This window comes from Rhinopithecus roxellana, chromosome 4 (genome assembly GCF_007565055.1).
Source record: "Rhinopithecus roxellana isolate Shanxi Qingling chromosome 4, ASM756505v1, whole genome shotgun sequence".
NCBI lineage: Eukaryota > Metazoa > Chordata > Mammalia > Primates > Cercopithecidae > Rhinopithecus > Rhinopithecus roxellana.
In genome coordinates, this window is record NC_044552.1 from 138662726 (window position 1) to 138684516 (window position 21791).

The window sequence follows — 21791 nt, forward strand, 5'->3', positions numbered from 1 at the left end:
TTATACAATAATCTAGTAAGCTCATTACTTAAAGTCTAAACTCAGGAATAATTATTTACGAGACAGGATGAGATGATAACCTTTAAGTTCAATATTTCTGTATATATTTACATATTTTCTGTGTTTCTACTTCCATAAAGAATAGAAATAAAGTTTATTGCAATGTGTGTTTGAATATTATGGACGTTGAACGTAATACAGTACTCCTAAATAGTACTCTGATTTTACTAAAATCACTTAGTATCTTCAAGAGAGAAGAACATAATTTAAGCTCCCATGTTTCTCCTCAGAAAATAAGGATGGAAGCACATGCCAAGTTTGCAGTTCTTTGGCATCTAACGAGAGATCTCCATATAAATAAATCTTCATCTTTTGTACGTTCTTTTGACAGGTCAGTTACATTTTATATTAAGATTTCACAGTTGGATATATTAATGTTGCCTCTTTCCTTGAGTCCACTGTCTAGCTTGGCAAGTGTGGAAGATAGCAATTTATACATTTTATAAAGAGAAATTATTATTTTGAAAACCATGAGCTGTATTAAAATGCATGGCATTTTTACTCATCCACCAGATATTTACTTTCTGGTTTTGGAGTACCTGGTTTCCCTTCCCTTCCTTGGACAACTATTCCTCACATTCCTACGAGGTGTCAGGCACCATTCTAGGTGCATTACTTAGAATGATAATGCTAGTGATAGAGCAATGGATACAGCTTTCTTGAGTCTATATTCACATTTAGTGAAACTGCATATAAATAGTAGATTATGTGTTTCTCAAGCAATTATTTTCAATCTTCTGCCTAAACTAGATTTGTTAAAATCTATAGCTGAAAACACTAGCAGATTATTTCCATGAATCCAGAGAACTTGTAGCTGCCTGAGAGTGGTTTTAGTTTTTGTCCAGACTACATAGGTGACTTCAGATATCAGATCTGCATTAAATTCCAAGGAGCTGCCATTTTTAGGTGGATTCACATATTGTCATAAGGTAGTCTCACCAGCCGGTCTCATAGTGGTGGCCATGAATCTGTGTTCAAGCTCAGCTCAGGATCAGAATTGTCCTCTACTGAACGTTATTTCAGCTGGTGCTTTTCAACCAGCATTACCATTTTTAAGTGATCTGATACTGAACCATATATTGAACCCCTACAGTGTATTGAATACATTGAACCTTTACTTTATAAATAATCATCTCTTATTTGACAACCATCTTTCCTAATTTTACAAGTGAGGGAATAGAGGTCAGGAAAAGTTGTTACTTGCCCAACACCACACAAAAGATTTGAATCTTGGGTTTTTCTGATTCCAGAGGACACTTTCATACCCTTCACAGATTTCTCCTTGAATTAAGCACATAGCTTTGACTCACAAGGAGAGTGTGAGCAGAGGAACATGGATCAACATGGAGTAATGCTGACTTGCTGAAGGCTCAGTGCTTGATAATATGAACAGGAAAATGTTGCTAAAACAAGACTAATCATATTTTTTTCAGTTCTTCAGTATTAATCTTAGTAATGTATGCTTGTGAAATTTCAAAGCATAAGTATATTTTTAGAAAGGCAAAAGTTTTTTTCCTTTGTTATACCTACTGAGACTATTGGGATTAAGATTATTAAAATGCTGTGATCAAAATTTATCCTGAAGTATGACTACTTCAAAATAGTTAATTCAAAGTAAGAAACACAATTTATTGATTTTATAAAAGAATGTGACAAGGTAGATGTTTGGTTCTTTATTTTAATTATTTGTGTTTATTTTAGGTCACTGTTCATCATGTTAGATAGCCTTAACAGTCTCGATGGTTCTACTAGCTCTGTGGGACAAGCCTGGCTGAACCAAGTCCTACAAAGACATGATATTGCACGAGTTTTGGAACCATTGCTATTGCTCCTGCTTCATCCAAAAACTCAGAGGGTTTCAGTACAGCGTGTACAAGCAGAACGTTATTGGAATAAGGCTCCCTGTTATCCAGGAGAGGACAGTGACAAGCATTTCATGCAAAATTTTGCCTGCAGCAGTGGTGAATATCACATAGAAGTAGACAGCTTTATTTAGAATTATCAAAATAAAGTGATAAGTGAATATAACAGTAATTGGTGGAAGAACTGTATGTGAGATTTTCCATGGGCTTATTTTCTCCCCTCCTCATGCACTAGCAATGCTGTGTGGACCATGTCAGAATGTACTGTGTCAATGACCATCTTAGAGGATGTGGGTCTCTCAGTTGACTTTTTCAGGGCAGGAATCAGGCACAGCTCTGGTTAGAGACATTCTTCAGTTTTGATGGAAATATCTTTAGAGCTTAGTTAGCAATTCTGGTCCTACAGGCTCTGTAGATACTTCATTGGGAATTTATAGTAAACCTGTAATGCACATTTTGTATTTCATGAGTCATTTTCCTCATCTTTTAGGAGAAGAATCATGCCCAACTTTCAAGGTTTTATTATGACCATCAGATGTAGACATGTTTGTGACATGCCTAAATATTCACTATTACTATATTACTACAAAGTCCATATTTTATAAACTGTTGAGTGATGCCTTCTATACAGTGGTAATGTCCCCTTATTTTATTTATGGGACAAAAGACTCTCACATATGTCATTTGTCTCTTGACAAACCCTGTGGGGTCTGTAATGAAAAGATCATTTTACTGAGCAGGTTGCTGATGCCTGGAAGACTATGGCTTTCTCAGAGTCTCATGGCTAGTAAGTGATGGAGCTGAAACCAAACTGTCATATTCCTACTTCATCTCTAGTGCGTTTCTAGAGTCTTGGTTCCTCTCTCTGGCTTCTTTTCCACTGGTTCTTCTGAATCTTGTAAGAATTTGTATGATCCCGCTTATTGCCAGAATGTCTTTCTGTTAATCTAACTGCTGAATTCTCACCTCCTCTCTGAGATTAGTGCCAGATCTCATCAATGGTATCATGATTCTTTCCCTAAATTTGCTAGCATTTGGTATGTACTATTTTGTATGTCACTAAGCCTTCCACCTTTTCTAAAAGAAGACCATCATTAATGTATGCCACCTAAGAAATACAGAAATTAATTATATATTTGTGGTTTGCTGCTAATTTTAAACTCTTTAGAGAGTTTAGAAACAGCATAGCTAAAGTGAGGTATTAGGGAGGAAAAATAAAACAAAGTTTTCACCTGCAATAAAATAAAATGTAATTTTAGTAGGAAAATATAAGTAGATGATGACACTAATGATTAAAAATTTTGATCAGTCTACATTTCAATTATTTTAATGCATTTTGTATTTTTCTTCTTTTACTGTTTTTCTCATATATCAGTGAGCCAAGTACAACTCATCACATCAAAAGGAAATGGTGAAAAGCCACTTACCATGGATGAAATAGAGAACTTTAGTCTCACTGTGAATCCATTAAGTGACAGACTTTCCCTCCTAAGTACCAGCAGTGAGACAATTCCAATGGTTGTGTCTGATTTTGATCTTCCAGACCAACAGATAGAAATACTTCAGAGTTCTGACTCGGGATGTTCACAGTCCTCTGCAGGGGACAACTTGAGTTATGAAGTTGATCCTGAAACCGTGAATGCCCAAGAGGATTCTCAAATGCCAAAGGAAAGCTCCCCAGATGATGATGTTCAGCAGGTAGTGTTTGACCTGATATGTAAAGTTGTAAGTGGCCTCGAAGTGGAATCTGCATCGGTTACATCTCAATTAGAAATTGAAGCTATGCCCCCAAAGTGCAGTGATACAGATCCAGATGAAGAGACAATTAAAGTTGAAGATGACTCTATTCAACAGAGTCAGAATGTTTTGCTGAGTAATGAAAGTTCTCAGTTTCTGTCTGTGTCTGCAGAGAGAGGCCATGAGTGTGTGGCAAATGGAATATCCAGGAATAGCTCCTCACCTTGTATTTCAGGAACCACACACACTCTTCATGACTGTTCTTTTGCTTCCATAGAAACCAAATCTAGACAAAGGAGTCACAGTAGTATTCAATTCAGCTTCAAAGAAAAATTATCAGAAAAAGTTTCGGAGAAGGAAACAATAGTTAAGGAGTCGGGTAAACAACCAGGAGCAAAACCTAAAGTAAAACTTGCCAGAAAAAAGGATGATGACAAGAAAAAATCTTCCAATGAAAAACTCAAACAAACCAGTGTATTCTTTAGTGATGGTCTGGATTTAGAGAACTGGTATAGCTGTGGAGAGGGAGACATTTCTGAAATTGAGAGTGACATGGGTTCTCCAGGATCTCGGAAATCTCCCAGTTTCAACATTCATCCTCTCTATCAACATGTGCTCCTGTATCTCCAGTTGTATGATTCATCCAGGACTTTATATGCTTTCTCTGCCATCAAAGCCATCTTGAAAACTAACCCTATAGCTTTTGTAAATGCCATTTCAACTACTAGTGTAAATAATGCATATACTCCTCAGTTGTCTCTCCTTCAGAATCTATTGGCCAGACACCGGATTTCTGTTATGGGCAAAGATTTTTATAGTCACATTCCAGTGGACTCAAATCATAACTTCCGGAGTTCTATGTACATAGAAATTCTTATTTCTCTCTGCCTATATTACATGCGTAGCCATTACCCAACTCATGTCAAGGTTACTGCACAAGATTTAATAGGTAATCGAAACATGCAGATGATGAGCATAGAAATTCTGACACTACTCTTCACTGAGCTGGCAAAAGTAATAGAAAGCTCAGCGAAGGGTTTCCCTAGTTTTATTTCTGATATGTTATCTAAGTGCAAAGTTCAGAAAGTGATTCTTCATTGTTTGCTGTCATCTATCTTTAGTGCTCAGAAATGGCATAGTGAGAAAATGGCAGGTAAGAACATGGTTGCTGTGGAAGAAGGTTTCTCAGAGGACAGCCTTATTAATTTCTCAGAGGATGAATTTGACAATGGCAGCACATTGCAGTCACAACTTCTTAAGGTGCTTCAGAGGCTGATTGTTCTAGAACACAGAGTAATGACTATTCCTGAAGAGAATGAAACAGGTTTTGATTTTGGTGTATCTGACTTGGAACACATCAGTCCCCATCAACCCATGACTTCTCTTCAGTATTTGCATGCTCAGCCAATCACGTGTCAAGGCATGTTCCTCTGTGCAGTGATACGAGCTTTACATCAGCACTGTGCATGTAAGATGCACCCACAATGGATCGGTTTAATCACATCTACTCTGCCTTACATGGGAAAAGTTCTACAGAGAGTGGTTGTTTCTGTGACACTACAACTGTGCAGAAATCTAGATAATCTAATTCAGCAGTACAAATACGAAACAGGATTATCTGACAGTAGGTAAGAGGTGACTTTTAACTTTATTGGTACTGAAATTTTTCAAATAAATGACTGCTTAATGGCTGGAAAGTTGGTCACAACTTGAGTAAATAAATTAGTGGGTTTTGGTAGGTTACAAATAGTATATTATTTTCCACAAAAACAATCTGGCTCAAGGAAGAGTATCAATAAAAGAATCTAGAATGGAAAAAGGAAGGAATATTTAAACAGACTTATTTTCTCCCAAGGACTGAAATTAATTTCAATGTTCTTCTTGCCTGAGCTGGCAAAACTAATAGGAAGCTTAGGAAAGGGTTTCCCGGGTTTTGTCTGTTTTATCTAAGTGCGAATCAGTTTTAGACTGAAAATAATTTAAATTTACAAATCTTTTCCATCCAATTTTATTTTTTGTTTTGGATTTTCGTGGTTTAGTGGCAAATTCAATCTGAGTCCCTATGCTCAAAATGAAGTCTGAAAAATTAGTTCCAGTAGACTATCTTTTTTTTCTTCAGAATAACCTTAGTTTCTACATGTAAAATAATAAGAAAACTGCCTTTGTTATTTAATGTTAATATGCCTGCCATTCCTCAGTGGCTAGAGATTCACTGGCCATAATGTGTTTATTTTGTATAGAATTCTTTAGCCAAGAGGAACTCTAGTATATTTAGTCCAACTCACTTATTTTATAGATTAAGAAATAAAAGACCCTGATTTATTCTTTTAGCCATTTATTAATCTAGTATTTATTGCACATTTTCTATGTACCTGACACACTGTATTTACTAGTGATAAAATATGAACTGTACTATCATAAAACTTGTGTTTAAATGAATGCATTTTATTTCAGGCCTCTGTGGATGGCATCAGTTATTCCACCAGATATGATTCTTACTCTTTTGGAAGGGATTACAGCCATTATCCATTACTGTTTGTTGGATCCAACTACACAGTATCACCAAGTAAGACTGCATAAATATTCGACTTCTTTTGAAAGACTATGAGGTCTAATATATTTCCATTTGTAAATCTCAGTAAGTAATGTGGTTTTTTCCCTCAACTGTTAATAGCTTTTGGTCAATGTAGACCAGAAACACTTGTTTGAAGCACGCAGTGGAATCCTCTCAATCCTTCATATGATCATGTCCTCTGTGACACTGCTTTGGAGCATACTGCATCAAGCAGATTCTTCAGAAAAGATGACTATTGCCGCATCCGCATCTGTTACCACTATTAATCTTGGAGCTACAAAGGTTAGACAATTCATATTTAATCTGTAGAGCTCAGGAGTCTGAGGACCTTCCCAAAGATTATATTCAGAATATGTGAATAATTTGTGTAGTATTTACAAGGCCCTGCATAGATTAATTATCAAATAATTTTTAACAGTTTTCCTGAGCTATGGCTGACATGTCACAGAATTTGCCCTTTTTTCTTTTTTTTTTTTTTTGAGACGGAGTCTCGCTCTGCCACCCAGGCTGGAGTGCAGTGGCCGGATCTCAGCTCACTGCAAGCTCTGCCTCCTGGGTTTACGCCATTCTCCTGCCTCAGCCTCCCGAGTAGCTGGGACTACAGGCACCCGCCACCTCGCCCGGCTAGTTTTTTGCATTTTTTTTTTAGTAGAGACGGGGTTTCACCATGTTAGCCAGGATGGTCTCGATCTCCTGACCTTGTGATCCGCCCATTTTTAAAGTATACAATTCAGTAATTTTTTTAGTAAATTTACAAATTTCACAACTTTGTAAATTTTTGAATATGTCCTTTACCAGTCCATTTTTTTATTATGTCGTTTACCACAAAGATTCTTCGTGGCCATTTGCACTCACTTCCTGTTCCCATCCCTAATCCCAATCAACCACTAATCTATTCTCTCCATATATTGATTTGCTTTTTCTGAAAAAGTTCATATTATTTGGTCTTTTATGTCTGGCTTCTTTCACGTGACATATTTTTAAGGTTCATTCACATGTTATAACTTTGTTCCTTTTTTTTTAGGGCATTTTAAGTTGACATTTTAATATGCAAAGCCCTCCTAGAAAACAATTTAGCAATATGTACAGACAGCTTTAAAGATTTCATAGTCTTTGACCTAGTAATCTACTTTAGGATTGAATTCTAAGGTAATTGAAATTATACAAAGATGTATATACAAAGTGTTCATTATAGTATTATTTAATGGCAGAAAAAAGAGAGATCCTAAACAATGAATTAGGGAATGTTTAAATTATCCTTTCAGTGTTTCATTACATAGCCACTAATATTCATGGTTTTGAAGAATTCTTATTGGATGGAGAAGGGCTCAAAAGCTCAGTGAAACAGGGATGTTACATAATTGAACAAATACTGTATTTTCAGTTATGTAAAAAATGTTATCTGTAGAAAAAGGAATAAAGTTTGCATTTTATCAGTAATTATCTCAGGATGATGGGATTATTGATTTTTAAATTTTTTTTCTTCCTTGCTTGATATTTTCCAAATGCTGTGCCATGTCAAGTTGTCAGATTGACATCCTTCAATAACCTAATTTTATTCCTAGACCAGACCACCTGGATCTGGGATCCAAGGGAACACATAGGGAATTGGGAGAAGGGTAAGGGTGGGAACCATCAGAACATTTGATCTAAGTTTTGATGCTTGGATTAAGCTATACTTTTTATGTTTTGTTTTACTTAAATAGAAGGTGTTTTATAATTATAGAATCCCTCACCTTTTTTTAAAGGACTTTATGTCAAACCTGCTAAGTTGAATTTTATATGTGTTGTGTTTTTCTAGTATCTTTTCACAGTGAATCGACTTGTATTTGGCTGATTGGTAGCCGTCATTTTATAGGATTTGTTTTTCTTTTAGAATTATAGTCATGTTTTAGCTCTTAATGTTATTAAAGTTTCCTCTAGTGTTATTTATATAGTAAAACCTCTAAGTACTATATTATTTCAAAGAAACCAAAAATGCAGTCTAGTTGTAAATGTTTTCATTTTTTTTTAAATTCACTTTCATTTGCTTCAAATTGTTTTAGAACTTGAGACAACAGATTCTTGAATTGTTGGGCCCCATTTCAATGAATCATGGTGTTCACTTTATGGCTGCCATTGCATTTGTGTGGAATGAAAGAAGACAGAATAAAACAGCCACCAGGACCAAGGTATGTATTTAGACATTTGGCACTTTTTGTTTCTGCATTTGGTGAGTACATGCTAATTTTCACTTCTCCATATATTGCAGTGGGGCCAGGGTAGATTGGAGTGTAAAGCAAAAGTTTGTTGACAGGTTTAGATAAATTGTTGCCTTAATTTCTTTAAGTATTGATTAAAATTTGAGGTCAAGGCTAGGCGCAGTGGTTCACACCTGTAATCCCAGCACTTTGGGAGGCCGAGGCAGGCAGATCATGAGGTCAGGAGATCCAGGCCAGCCTGGCCAACACAGTGAAACCCCATCTCTACTAAAAATACAAAAATTAGCTGGGCATGGTGGCACACGCCTGTAGACCCATCTACTTGGGAGGCTGAGGCAGGAGAATCGCTTAAACCCGGAAGGCGGAAGTTGTGGTGAGCTGAGATCATGCCACTGCACTCCAGCCTGGGCAACAGAGTGAGACACTGTCTCAAAAAATAAATAAATAAAGATAAAAATAAAATTTGAGGTCAAATATAAAAGGTATTATGTGGAAATGAAAGGAAATTAGTATGATATTAAAACTAAATAGAAATGGTAATATGGTACAGTATATTTTTTAAGTGCTAGTCATTTAGGGTCCAAAGCAAGGATATGCAGAAAAGTTTTCATCTTGACTATAGTTTATTATGATATGATAGTTCAAAGAGTTCTTGTTTCTAAATATAATTTACAAATTGTTTCTTTTTTTCTACTTTTCATAGAGATGAGGTCTCACTTTACTGTTGGTCTTAGCTGAGTTATATATGTGAATTTTGTTGCTTTCTGAGTTTCAAAGCTCAAGAGAAATGCTCTATATTGAAAATAAATCATGGTACATTAGAATAGTAAGGCTATTATATAACTTACATTTATATAAAAAATACGATTTTTTTCACCTAACAATTCCTGATTTATTTTTGTGCTGATTTTACATTTTTAAAGTAATCAGGCATTCACACCATATTACATTATTTTGCATGTGAAGATTCAGTAGGAAATAGCACTCACATTGAAAATTTAAATCCTGTACTACTTAAAAGCAGTAAAGAACATTTGATTTAACATGGCATGTTGAAGCCAGGCACAGTGGCTCATAGCTACAATCCTAGCACTTTGGTAGACCAAGGTGGGAGGATTGCTTGAGGCCAAGAATTCAAGACCTCATGAGACCCTGTCTCTGCAAAATATAAAAATAGTGAAGTGTGGTGGCATGTGCCTATAGACCTAGCTACTCAGGAGGCTGAGGCAGGAGGATTGTCAGGTATATTATAGCTGATAATATGTAATTCACATAGAGCAATGCCTAGCACTTAATAATCACTGTATAAATATTAGCTATATTATTATTCCTCATATTTAAATAGCGAGCCAAGGATTACCAGTCACATAAAGTCTCTAATGTGATAGACAGACTGAAACAACTAGATTTTTAAAAGTCAAACAATGCAGATAACAGAAGAAAATGTAAATAATAATAATGTCCTTCAGTGGCTGAGACCATGAGGTAGAAAGGGAGAGTATAGGAAAGACCATTCCAAAAATTAAAAATTTTTCATGGATATTAAAAATTCTACAGCAGAAACAAAGCAATATTTTTAGGAGGGTTGGAACAGAAAGTGGATAAATACCAGAAATGGAATACAAATTTAAAGAAATGGAAAACAGGAGAAAAGAGATAAGAATATTAGAGAAGTGATACTAGAGACCCAGTATCTTTCTGCAGAATTTAAAAACAACAGGAGAAAAACACAAAGAAATAATACAATAAAATTCCTCGGGAATGAAATAAATGTTTCCAGATTGTGCGTAGCACTGTGAAAAGAGATCTGCACAAAGATTAGCATGTAATTTCAGAACACTGGAGATAAAGAAGAGATCCTAAAATCTTCTGAAGAAAGAATACTGGTCACATTCAAAAGAATAAAGATGAGATTTGTTAACAGCAACACTGGGAATTTTGATGGGAAGGTAGTTTCAATGCATAATTCTATCTCCAGCCAAACTGTCACTCAGAACATTTTCAGCTATGCAATGTCTCAACAACAACAACAACAGCAAGGAAAATTGCTATCAGTTCACTTTTTCTCGGCTACTGGAAGATGTAAGTCCACCAGAGGAGGAATAAACCAAGAATAAAGAAGACAGGAGATCCAAGAAACGGGGGTTCCAACACAAAAGAGAGAGCAAGGGGAATCTCTGGGATAATGGTAACAGGAGAGAGATCAAGATGACACTGTGTAGCAAACCTAGAGAGTATGGACCCAGGGTAGAATAAAAAGACATCTAACAGAAATGTCTCAAGGAAAAAAGAGAGGGAGGAAAAGATACAAATTAATTACCTGAAGTATCTGAATATGGAATTAGAGATTTACAGTTGAAGTATTTAGGGGTGAATTTTTAATAGGTGCAGAGAAAATGAAGCAAACAAAAAAAGCAATTGGCTCCAGGAAAAACAAAAAGTTGTACCATAAAACAAATGCAATGCTAGTACAATACACAGTGCAACCACAAATAATCATGTGAACATTAGATATGGATTTAAATAAAAATACGATACAACAGTGTTGGGAGGATAGGTAGAAAAGTGTAAGAGAGCTACATCTTTGTCTTCCAAAATAAGTAATGAATAGATAATATGTAAAAGAAAATCAGGAAATAGGAAAAATAGTACTGTAAAGTTATTTAGACAAAATGGAAAAGAACTTAAGGTTGCTTTGGGGCATGGGAAGAGATACAGGACAATACTATTTTTTTTTTATAAAGCTTATTGTTCTGTTTTATTTTTTGAGGTGATGAACATGTATTGATTAAAAATAAATAAATTTTGAGCCTGGGCAACATAGGGAGACCCTGTCTCCACAAAATATTAAAAAATTATCTGGGCATAGTGGCATGCCTGTGGTCTCAGCTACTCAGGAGGCTGAAGCAAGAGGATCGCTTAAACTTATGAGGTTGACGCTGCAGTAAACTGTAATTGAGCCACTGCACTCCAGCCTTGGAGACAGCAAAATCCCATCTCAAAAAAAAAAAAAAATATATATATATATATATATGTATAAATATATATATACACACACATATATAAAATAAAAGTAAAATTTGCCTAAAGTAGTTTAGGGACTTGAAGAGGTCTTTATATTAAATAGAGGCCAGGGCTGTGTGCAGTGGCTCATGTCTGTAATCCTAGCACTTTGGGGGGCCAAGGCACCAGGATCACTTTGAGCACAGGAGTTTGAGACAAGGCTGAGCAAAATAGCAAGACCTCATCTCTATTTTAAAAATATAAAAAAAGAAGAGGTCATAAAATACTCTCTTAATTCTGTAACTTCCCCTAAAAGACTTGTATACACACATACATACATAAATACAATGATTTATTACCTAGGTCATTCCTGCAGCCAGTGAAGAACAGCTTTTATTAGTGGAATTGGTTCGTTCAATCAGTGTCATGAGAGCAGAAACTGTTATCCAGACTGTAAAAGAAGTTTTAAAGCAGCCACCAGCCATAGCCAAGGATAAGGTAAGAAAAAACTTCTTCACATGTGTTTATAATTCTGTTTCAGAAATTATGCTGGTAAGATTTTTTTTGTACAATAATGTCCTTTCAATACAGTACAGATTGCAGAGATGACTGCATGTGGCCCTCACACTGCTTCAATCAAAACAATTATCAATATTTGTAGTGACTTGCTATTCTGATTATTCAGTAGCCAGTGAAGAGCAGTTAACTGCTCATATCTTCATATGTACCTCAAAGGCAGTCAGGGACCATGTGACTAAATTCTCAGGGGACAATTTTCTGGTCACTTAAAGAACATAAGCCAGAGCTCAAGATTTGCTTCTCTCAGTTGTTGCCATTTTTCACAGCTTCCTTATTGCTTTCTTTTCTGAATGAATCTCTTAACTCTGTGAACTCCCCAAATTTTGCTTTAACCTTAGTTCTAGTCAATGTCATTTCTTGACCATGTGTAATACTGTGCTATGCAAGGGCTACACTATGAATGACACAGTCTCTGCACACACGTTGCTTTGTCTCTAGGCAAAAATAAAAGTCTACAAATTAGGAATATTACGGACTTTTCTACTTTTTCTGCTGTTTGTTCAAGCAATACCAAGAGGTCGTATTTTCTCAGAAAGTATTTACCAGCTACAAACATTAGACTTTGAGCCAAGCCAAAATAGACCTAATCATATCCTTTAAAGAATTATGACATATATCTGAAAATGTTGAATTATGTTTTCCTTTTATCTTGAGTTTCCAAAGGGAGTAAGATGTGTGTGAATAGTCAGTGTCCTTATTAAGCTTTTAATAAAAACTGGGGCATTTGTCATAGGATTTTTAGTTTGTATTTAGAGTACCTATTTGTGCCAGACATTGAGCTACACATGAGGGATATGAAAACAAATTAGAGCCAATCCACCATCCTGCCCCACCATCCTGTGTCCCCTTATTAAGTTCTGAATCTATTAGACACTTGATTTTTCTTTGTGTGGTAAAACGGGAAACCTTCAAGGAAATAGTTGGGACTGAAAAAGCACAAATTGATAAACGTCAGTGGTCATCAGTATCATTCTCCAGCCTCTTATTAATTTCCAAGGACAGGTGTTTTATTTTTATTGTATATTATACTCAACACTAATTTAGTGGCTATGTTTAAAGCTCTTAGGAATTGATCACAAATTTGAACTACACTAATTGAACAGATATGTGTAATAAGACTTAAATACGCATTTCATTTAAAATCTCAATTCTAATAGCACCAAGCATAAGCTACCTAAAATAGTGTTGATACTTATAGAGTAAATGAATCATTTAAAAGTGAGTGGTGGACTGTCAACCTCTGATATATGGAAGGAAAAATTGACAGTGTTTCCATTCCTTCCATCTATTTTCAACTTTTAAAATAGTTCTTGTGTTATGAATTTTTCCTACTAAGTGGAAGAGAGCTGCATGGCTCATTAATAAAAAATTTATAATTTTGTTCTTTTAATTTTTTTAATTAAAAATTGGCAGTAAGATACAAAGTAGTTGCAACAATGAAAAAAGGCAGCATTCTTCACTATAAAATTGATTTCTTTTATTTATAGAAACATCTTTCTTTGGAAGTCTGCATGCTTCAGTTTTTCTATGCTTATATTCAAAGGTAAGATTACTGATATTGATCTCTCCTTACTATGTTGCTAGAAACAGAGAAACATTACTTATGGATATATTAATACAAGTAATGAGTATCTTAATGACCCAGCCGTGTATATCCTACAAACCTAAAGACCTAAGGATATTGACGATTCCTGGATAGTAAAACACTGAATTGTGATAAAATCATTTAAACATAAATGAAAAGCTGAACCTACTCTTGAAACTATGCATATTGCAACTGAATCCATTATTTTGGTATAGGTGAACATACAGTAATTCATTCTGCTTTTTTAATGTTAGGAATGATTACATGAAATATCTTCTTACTATCATATTCCATTTTGCATTTAACTGACCTGTGAACAGAAGTTATGATTTGAGTTTTATAACTTCTTACTCAAGAACCTGACTCTTCATCCTCCTTTATAATTCCGTTTTATTCACCAAACTCAGCCTCCATTTGTATTCTGTGATTAGCATTATAAGGTCAGGCTTTTGAGTGTATTTAAACTGGTTGTGACCTAGAGCAAGGACTACCTAAAATCTGAACTTACATACAGAGAAGTGTTAGGGTTAAGGTCAGACTGAAACAAAGATAGTCTTCATTAGTTTTACAGGTTAAAGACTAATGTTCAGTTGACAGCCTTCCATAACATGAGGTAGAGACTTAAAAGGTAAAGGAAAAAGAACTAAGAGGGAAATGAAGAGACCAGGCTAGGGAGTGGGTGACTGTAATATCAGTAGTTAAACTGAGAATTACTGCAGTCGTATTTTACTTTTGAGATCCCATGTGATAAATGGGATTTCAACAGAAAAATGTCTAGATTAAGAAACTGCAGGCTAGGCATGTGGGCTCTCGCCTGTAATCCCAGCACTTTGGGAGGCCGAGGCGGACGGATCACAAAGTCTGGAGATCAAGACCACACTGGCCAACATGGTGAAACCCCGTCTCTACTAAAAATACAAAAATTAGCTGGGCGTGGCGGTGCACGCCTGTAGTCCCAGCTACTCAGGAGGCTGAGGCAGGAGCGAATTGCTTGAACTGGGGAGGTGGAGGCTGCAGTGAGCTGAGATCACGCCACTGCACTCCAGCCTGGGCAACAGAGCGAGACTCCCTCTCAAAAAAAAAAAAGGAAAAATTGCACTGTGACCAGATGCAGTGGCTCCCGCGTGTAATCCCAACACTAAAGCTTGATCCCAGGAGTTTGAGACCAGCCTGGGCAACATGGTGAAATTCCATCTCTATTTAAAAAAAAAACAAAGAAGAAGAAATTGCGTTGATATTTTACCTGTGTTGGTTTACTAATTAACATTAGTAAAAATGAAGTTTTTAGGAATTTTGTTCTATCATTGTCTATAAAAATTTACAGAATGTTCCACAAACTGTTAGAAAACCATAGTTTATTGTGGCTTTTGTGTAAACTGTATTATCTTGCAGAATTCCAGTGCCCAATTTAGTGGATAGCTGGGCGTCACTGTTGATACTTCTGAAAGACTCTATACAACTGAGTCTTCCAGCTCCAGGGCAGTTTCTTATACTTGGGTAAGCAATTTCACTTAAATATATTATTTCAAATAAAAGGATAATGTTAATTGTCCTACTTGCCTAGAATTAATAACAGATGTTTTAGGTGACAGTGATCTCTCTACCTTCTCATAGTGTTCTTGAGATGCAAAACTAGATGTATAAGGCCTGTTTAAGAAAAAAAAAAAAAAGTGGGAGGCAGGGTGAGAGGAGGAAACAGTCTATGTTTGTACATATAGAAAATGTAACTACACTAACATAAAACTGTTAACAATAGTAGCTGTTCTGTGGTGGTGGAGAGTATGGGATGGAAAGGGGAGGGGGTGATGTAGCATGGCTGAAGGGGAACTTCATAGAGGAGAGACACTTGAGCTGGGCCCCAAACCTAAACAGGCTGGGAAAATTTTCTGTCTGTGTCTTGGAGTTTCCTGCTTTATCTTAATGATTTATATGATTATTTGATAAATGTTAGTCACCCATGACTACAAGTACTGGGATGTCATAGACAGTCTCGGTTTTTTGCTTGCCATTATTCTTGATTCCTAATACGTCCCCAGTAAATACCTGATAAGTGAATAGAGGTGGTGGGCACAGAAAGCCTTTGTGAAACAGGAAGGGGAAGGGTATTCTGGGGTAAAGTACATTGTCTGGTTTGGTAATACAGCAGGGCACAGGCAGTGGTATAGTGGAGAATAAGGCTGGGTGAAAAGGGAGATGGGAGCTAGGTGGGGCAGGATCTTGAATTTTATTTTAAAGAATTTGGTCTTGAAAGGGAGTGGGAGAGGTTGCAGGTTTTTGAGGAGAGACACGACTGGCATGTTAGTAGTAGGCTAGATCAGAGGGTAAAGAGGCTAGACTAGGAATTCTGTTTCAAGTGGGAAATGTGGGGATGGTTTCAACTATTGATGGGATTGAAAGAACAGGATGAAGAAGGAGAAGAGGCCAGCAAAGGAGATAGAAAGAGAAGTATCAAACCAGGCATTTAATTGTTCCAGAACCAAAGGGAGGTTAAGAGGGCATGGTTAACACCTTCAGAGAGGTTAAGGAAGGTGAGGAATAATAAAAGGCTAAGTTTGTTGACAATCTGGACAGGCATCCTGATTATCTAATCACCAATTATCTGATGATTTAGGAGAGAGGGTTTGGAGAGGTAGAAGCACAGATGTGTTAACAGCAAATGCTTAGTGTGGGAAAGTAAGTGTTGATTCTTCTTTGAGGATATTTGATCATGAAAAGAAAGAAAGAAAAACCACGTGCAGTGGCTCATGCCTGCAATTCCAGCGCTTCGGGATGCTGAAGCAAGAGGATTGCTTGAGCCCAGGAGTTCGAGACCATCCTAGGCAACATAGGGAGACCCTGTTTCTACAAAAAATTTAAAAATTAGCCAGACGTGGTCACACGTGCCTGTAGTCCCAGCTACACAGGAGTTGTCATAAGGTTCAGAGAGGGAATGTATGTACAGTTGTTGGAATCATCACCAAATAACCCTGCTGGCTAATTTCATCAAAAAATTAAGTTCATTTGTTATGATCTGTAGCTGTTCCCCTCCAATATTTTACTGTTTCCTCACATGCCTTTTCTTCCTTTCAGAATGAAGGATCCTCTTCTTTTTCAACATGTGCATATTCTGAATGTTAAAACTAAAAGTTGAAAGTTGAACATTTTCAGTTATACTAGAAACTTAATTTCCTTTTAAAATTTGTCAGTTTACCTTTTTGCCAACCATTGTACTGATCCTCTAAAATTACCTAATTAAAAAATAGAAGTTGATGAAAGTTGCTTTTTAGTTTCATTTTACATATTAGTTTGGAAGTAATTGTGCATATATTTTATCTTTTAAAAAATCATGTCAGTGAATATTGAGTAGACTCTTAGTAAATAATGAAAATGGAAATTTTTTTCTTCATGGACTATTTTTAATGTGTTATGGTAAGAAATCATTTCTAGGTTACAATTTAGGATTTTTTAAACTTTTCTGTTTATATATAAAACACATATAGAAAAATATACAAATAATTAGTACACAACTCTACAAATGCAAAGTTTGTAAAAAGTAAGCATACCACTATATCATTACAAACCCAGATTAAGAAACAAAGCACCATGTGTCCCTCCGCACCTCTCCCAGTTACTATTCTTTTCTTTCCCCAAATGTAACCACTATTCTAACACCAAAGATGGATTTCGCCTTATTTTTGAACTATAAGTATATATAAATATTTTGTGTCTGGCTTCTTTTGTTCAACATATGTTTATGAGATTCATTCATGTAATTATAATACTATAATTTATTTTCATTGTTGTTTAGTGTTTGAACATTCTGCAATTGGTTTTTTCTTTGATATGGGATCTTGCCAGGTTTCCCTGGCCAGAGTGCAGTGGTTATTCACAGCATGATCATAGCACACTGCCGCCTTGGCCTCAAGCAATTATCCTGCCTTAGCCTACCAAGTAGCTGGAACTACAGGCATGCACCACCATGCCTGGCCACAATCCACAATTTATCTTCTCTGCCCTTGCTGGACATTTGGGTTCCTTCCACTTTGGGGCTCTTACAAGTAATACTGCTTTGAGCATCCTTATACAGTGTCTTTTAATGAATATGTTTATGAATTTCAGTTGAGTCATAGGATATGTACATATATTAAATATTTAAAATGGAAATCAAGAGCATTAAGCCACTTAACTCATAGTGAGAAATTAGATCGCATTAGTTTCTTTTAGACTGATACTTCCCGTTTCTGTTTTCTCTTTGTCCCTTTTAGGGTTCTGAATGAGTTTATTATGAAAAACCCTAGTTTGGAAAATAAAAAAGACCAAAGAGACCTTCAGGTAAGGCAGTCTGAGTTAAGAGCTGTTGTCAAAAGTGTTTCTCAGTGCACTCAATTTGAAAATGAGAGAGTCAAATAAGATAAACTGAAGTTTCTTTCAACTCTGAACATTCTATGGGAATCAGTAATGTCTATTGTAAAATATCTATGATCAGAAATATAAACTACAGAAGTTCATAACTAGTGTGCATGTGTGTACATATGTAGTTCTTATTTTTTTTAGGATGTAACTCACAAAATAGTGGATGCAATTGGTGTAATTGCTGGTTCTTCTCTGGAACAAACAACATGGCTGCGACGAAATCTTGAAGTTAAGCCTTCTCCCAAAATAATGGTAGATGGAACCAATTTGGAATCTGATGTTGAAGGTATTCATTTAGGTTTATCATCTGTAAGCAGGCATATATTTACTAAGAAATCATTTTGCCTAGCACTATAAGTACCACAAATGTATCCCTTTTCTCGTGTATAACAAGTAACTTTTTTTCAGTGGGAATTATATATATACGTACATATATACGTGTATACACACACACACACGTATACACATATAAAATTTGTTTTCAGTGGGAACTAGCCATATATTTAATTTTCTCTTATTTATAGATATGTTATCACCTGCAATGGAAACAGCAAACATAACTCCTTCTGTATATAGTGTCCATGCATTGACATTACTCTCTGAGGTAAATATTAAGCTTTTTCACATGAACTCTCAAGTAGACTGTTTCATTATTAAAAATTAGCAAGTAATTTTTATAGAGAAATTCATAATTTGAGAAACTATTTTGTGCTTCTAGAAATCACTATATAGAATTAACAAAGTTTTGGCCTTGTATGCATTTGGATTATTTAGTTTGCCAAACATTAGTGATAAATTTAGATATATTGCTCCCCTTCTCCATGTCCTTTTTTTTTTTTTTTTTTTTTTTTGAGACGAAGTTTCTCTCTTGTTGCCCAGGCTGGAGTCAAGTGGTGTGATCTCGGCTCACTGCAACCTCCGCCTCCCAGGCTCAAGCTATTCTCCTCCCTCAGCCTCCTAAGTAGCTGAGACTATGGGTGTGCACCACCACACCCAGCTAATTTTTGTATTTTTAGGAGAGAGAGGGTTTCACCAAGTTGGCCAGGCTGGTCTCGAACTCCTGACCTCAGGTAATCTGCCCACCTTGGCTTCCCAAAGTGCTGAGGTTACAGGCATGAGCCACTGCGCCCAGCATGGGGAGAAGTGAAGGTGATCTAAAGCCTGCCACTAGAATGTATTTTACAATTTACCAAACATTTCTATGTACATTGTCTGACAGGCTTTTTATATCCTATTATACACATGTCATTTTCTTTCCTCTTTGCAGATGTGGATAGTGACCTTTACAAGATCCGAACAATAGGACTAAGGCCAAATAGCTGTTAATTGACAGTATTGGAATTTGAACAGTCCAGTTAAATTGTTTGGTTTTTTTTCTAAACTACATTTTAGCTGAGTTAGGGATAAAAGAATACTATAGTTTCTAGTACTAAATTCACTGTTTACTCACTGTCACAGAAGGTTCTTGAACTCTTTTCTTTTTTGTACTTCCCTATCTCAGTTGGAAATGGCAAGATTTGCCCATATTTGTATCCTATAGTAACAACGTACAAAAAACCAGATGGTGGAAAAACTTATTAACATAAAAATGATTCAGGAAGATTTAATTTTAGATTTTTCTAATTTTTAGTAGCCTAGGTTTTCTAACAAACTGAAAATCAGTACCTTGGGATAAAGTCAGTTTCACCTCATACGTTACTCTTCATTTTTTGTTTTTATAGGTTTTGGCTCATCTTTTGGATATGGTTTTCTATAGTGATGAAAAGGAGCGGGTTATTCCTTTACTTGTAAATATTATGCATTATGTTGTGCCCTACCTCAGAAATCACAGGTACTATTATTATTTAAATAGTTTTTTAAATTAATTCATCTCCTGTTAGAAACAAGTTCTGTTCCCTTATTGCCATTTCTAGAATTATTACAAAATGACAGTTTTACCTTGAATTATAATTATTTAAAAAAATGCATATAATATTTTTCTTATGGTGCTTTTTATTTCATATCTTCATGTCACTGTCTTAGGTAAATGGGAACATTTATGTATAACTTGATAGGATGATTAAAGTTAGGACATACAGGTTAAGGTGGTTTTTCTTCCTTGTAGTGCACATAATGCCCCTAGTTATCGAGCTTGTGTCCAGCTGCTCAGCAGTCTTAGTGGGTATCAGTACACACGGAGAGCTTGGAAAAAAGAAGCTTTTGACCTCTTTATGGATCCCAGTTTCTTTCAGATGGATGCCTCTTGTGTTAATCAGTAAGTTGTCCTCTTGTTTGTATTCAGTATGATAATGCACCTCACAGTCTGTTGAAATCACTTACTCCCCTGGAAAGTTAGAATACTGTTCTTTAACAGTAACAACATAATCTTAATTACATGTAATCCTTATCTCTTTCAGTTGGAGAGCAATTATGGACAATCTGATGACACATGATAAAACAACATTTAGAGATTTGATGAGTGAGTATTATAGGATGGCAATCCAAGTTCTTTCCTGTACATGATTCCTTCTTACTGTTTACTTTTACTCTTTTCTGGAGACTAGGAGACTACTGAATGAGCTCTTTGTCAAGTGTCGGTGGGGATATATGCTCTAGAGAAAGCACACTACTTTCTATATGCTATGGGAATATAATCTTAACATTTACAGAGGACAACTTAAGTGATAAATAATAAGTAAAACTATTTGTCCTTTTGCAGCTACTAGTGGAAGGAAGGGGCCATGTCTAATTATTTCCTCATCACACAGCATTATACCCAGCACATAATAGCACTCAGTAAATAATTATTCAGTGAATGAGAAACTGACAGATGGTGAAGTGAAAAAGGCAGGCAGTTGAATCCAGCCTATCAGACAAGTCACTTTAAATATCTGGGGCTCTGTTTATTTCATCTGAAGGAAGAAAGAGGGGTGCCAAGAAGGGCAAAATCACCCCCCACCCCCTCTTTCTACTCTTATCTTGATTGGTTTTATAGTTTAGGGATTCCATTTCGAATTTCATCTGAAAAAAAGAGTTTTAAAATACGTTTGAAAGTTATCAAACTTAAATAGCAGTGACATTGTATGATTCTGTAGTATTTTTTAACAAATTCTTTAGCCAAAACTACAGTTTTCTCATTTGGAAAAAGGGCAGAATATCTGTTTTATCTTCATAGGGTTGTTTTAAGGTTCAGATTTATCCATTCAACAAATGTTTATTAAAAGACAACAGTGGGCCACTCATTGCACTAACCTTAATCAAATTTTAAAAGTTGTGAAGGAAATAAAATAGGGCAATGTGTGATGGATTTTAAATAACAGCTAAACAGCTCATATACAAGGTGAAACTAAAGAAGCCAACTATGAGAAGGCCTAGGGTCAAAATATTCCAGGAATAGGGAACAAAAATTACAAAGGTTGGCTGGGCGCAGTGGCTCACATCTGTAATCCTAGCACTTTGACAGGCCAAGGCAGTAGAATTGTTTGAGGCCAGGAGTTTGAGACCAACCTGGACAAAATAGCGAGACCCCAGCTCTACAAAAAAAAATTTTTAATTGGCCACATGTGGTATGTACCTGTAGTCTCAGCTACTCAGGAGGCAGGAGGATTGCATGAGCCCAGATGGTTGAAGCTGCAGTGAGCCATGATTGTGCCCACTGCACTTCAGCCTGGGTGACAGAGCAAGATGCCATCACAAAGAAAAATACAAATAAGTTGCAAAAGTCTTGGGATGCGAGCACACTTGGTACACTGAGGGAATGACAAACAAGACAATGTGGCTACAGCAGAATGAGTCGAGGGTGAGTAATGACATGAGGA

General features: G+C 36.0%; 1 protein-coding gene across 6 annotated transcripts in view; it reads left to right on the forward strand.

The window, feature by feature from the left end:
- DOP1A (DOP1 leucine zipper like protein A) overlaps positions 1-21791 on the forward strand; it is a 104834-nt gene that overhangs the window by 70166 nt on the left and 12877 nt on the right. For 5 of the 6 annotated variants that reach the window (XM_030928441.1, XM_010358274.2, XM_030928442.1 and 2 more), the window contains 15 exons: positions 291-391; positions 1762-2021; positions 3298-5287; positions 6114-6225; positions 6334-6516; positions 8280-8405; positions 11802-11936; positions 13505-13560; positions 14995-15099; positions 17847-17913; positions 18136-18280; positions 18519-18598; positions 19716-19825; positions 20099-20248; positions 20391-20452. In XM_030928441.1, the coding sequence (XP_030784301.1) occupies positions 291-391; positions 1762-2021; positions 3298-5287; positions 6114-6225; positions 6334-6516; positions 8280-8405; positions 11802-11936; positions 13505-13560; positions 14995-15099; positions 17847-17913; positions 18136-18280; positions 18519-18598; positions 19716-19825; positions 20099-20248; positions 20391-20452 (3682 nt within the window). The remainder of the gene's footprint in view (positions 1-290; positions 392-1761; positions 2022-3297; positions 5288-6113; positions 6226-6333; positions 6517-8279; positions 8406-11801; positions 11937-13504; positions 13561-14994; positions 15100-17846; positions 17914-18135; positions 18281-18518; positions 18599-19715; positions 19826-20098; positions 20249-20390; positions 20453-21791) is intronic. The other variant, XR_004056746.1, reaches the window with a different exon arrangement.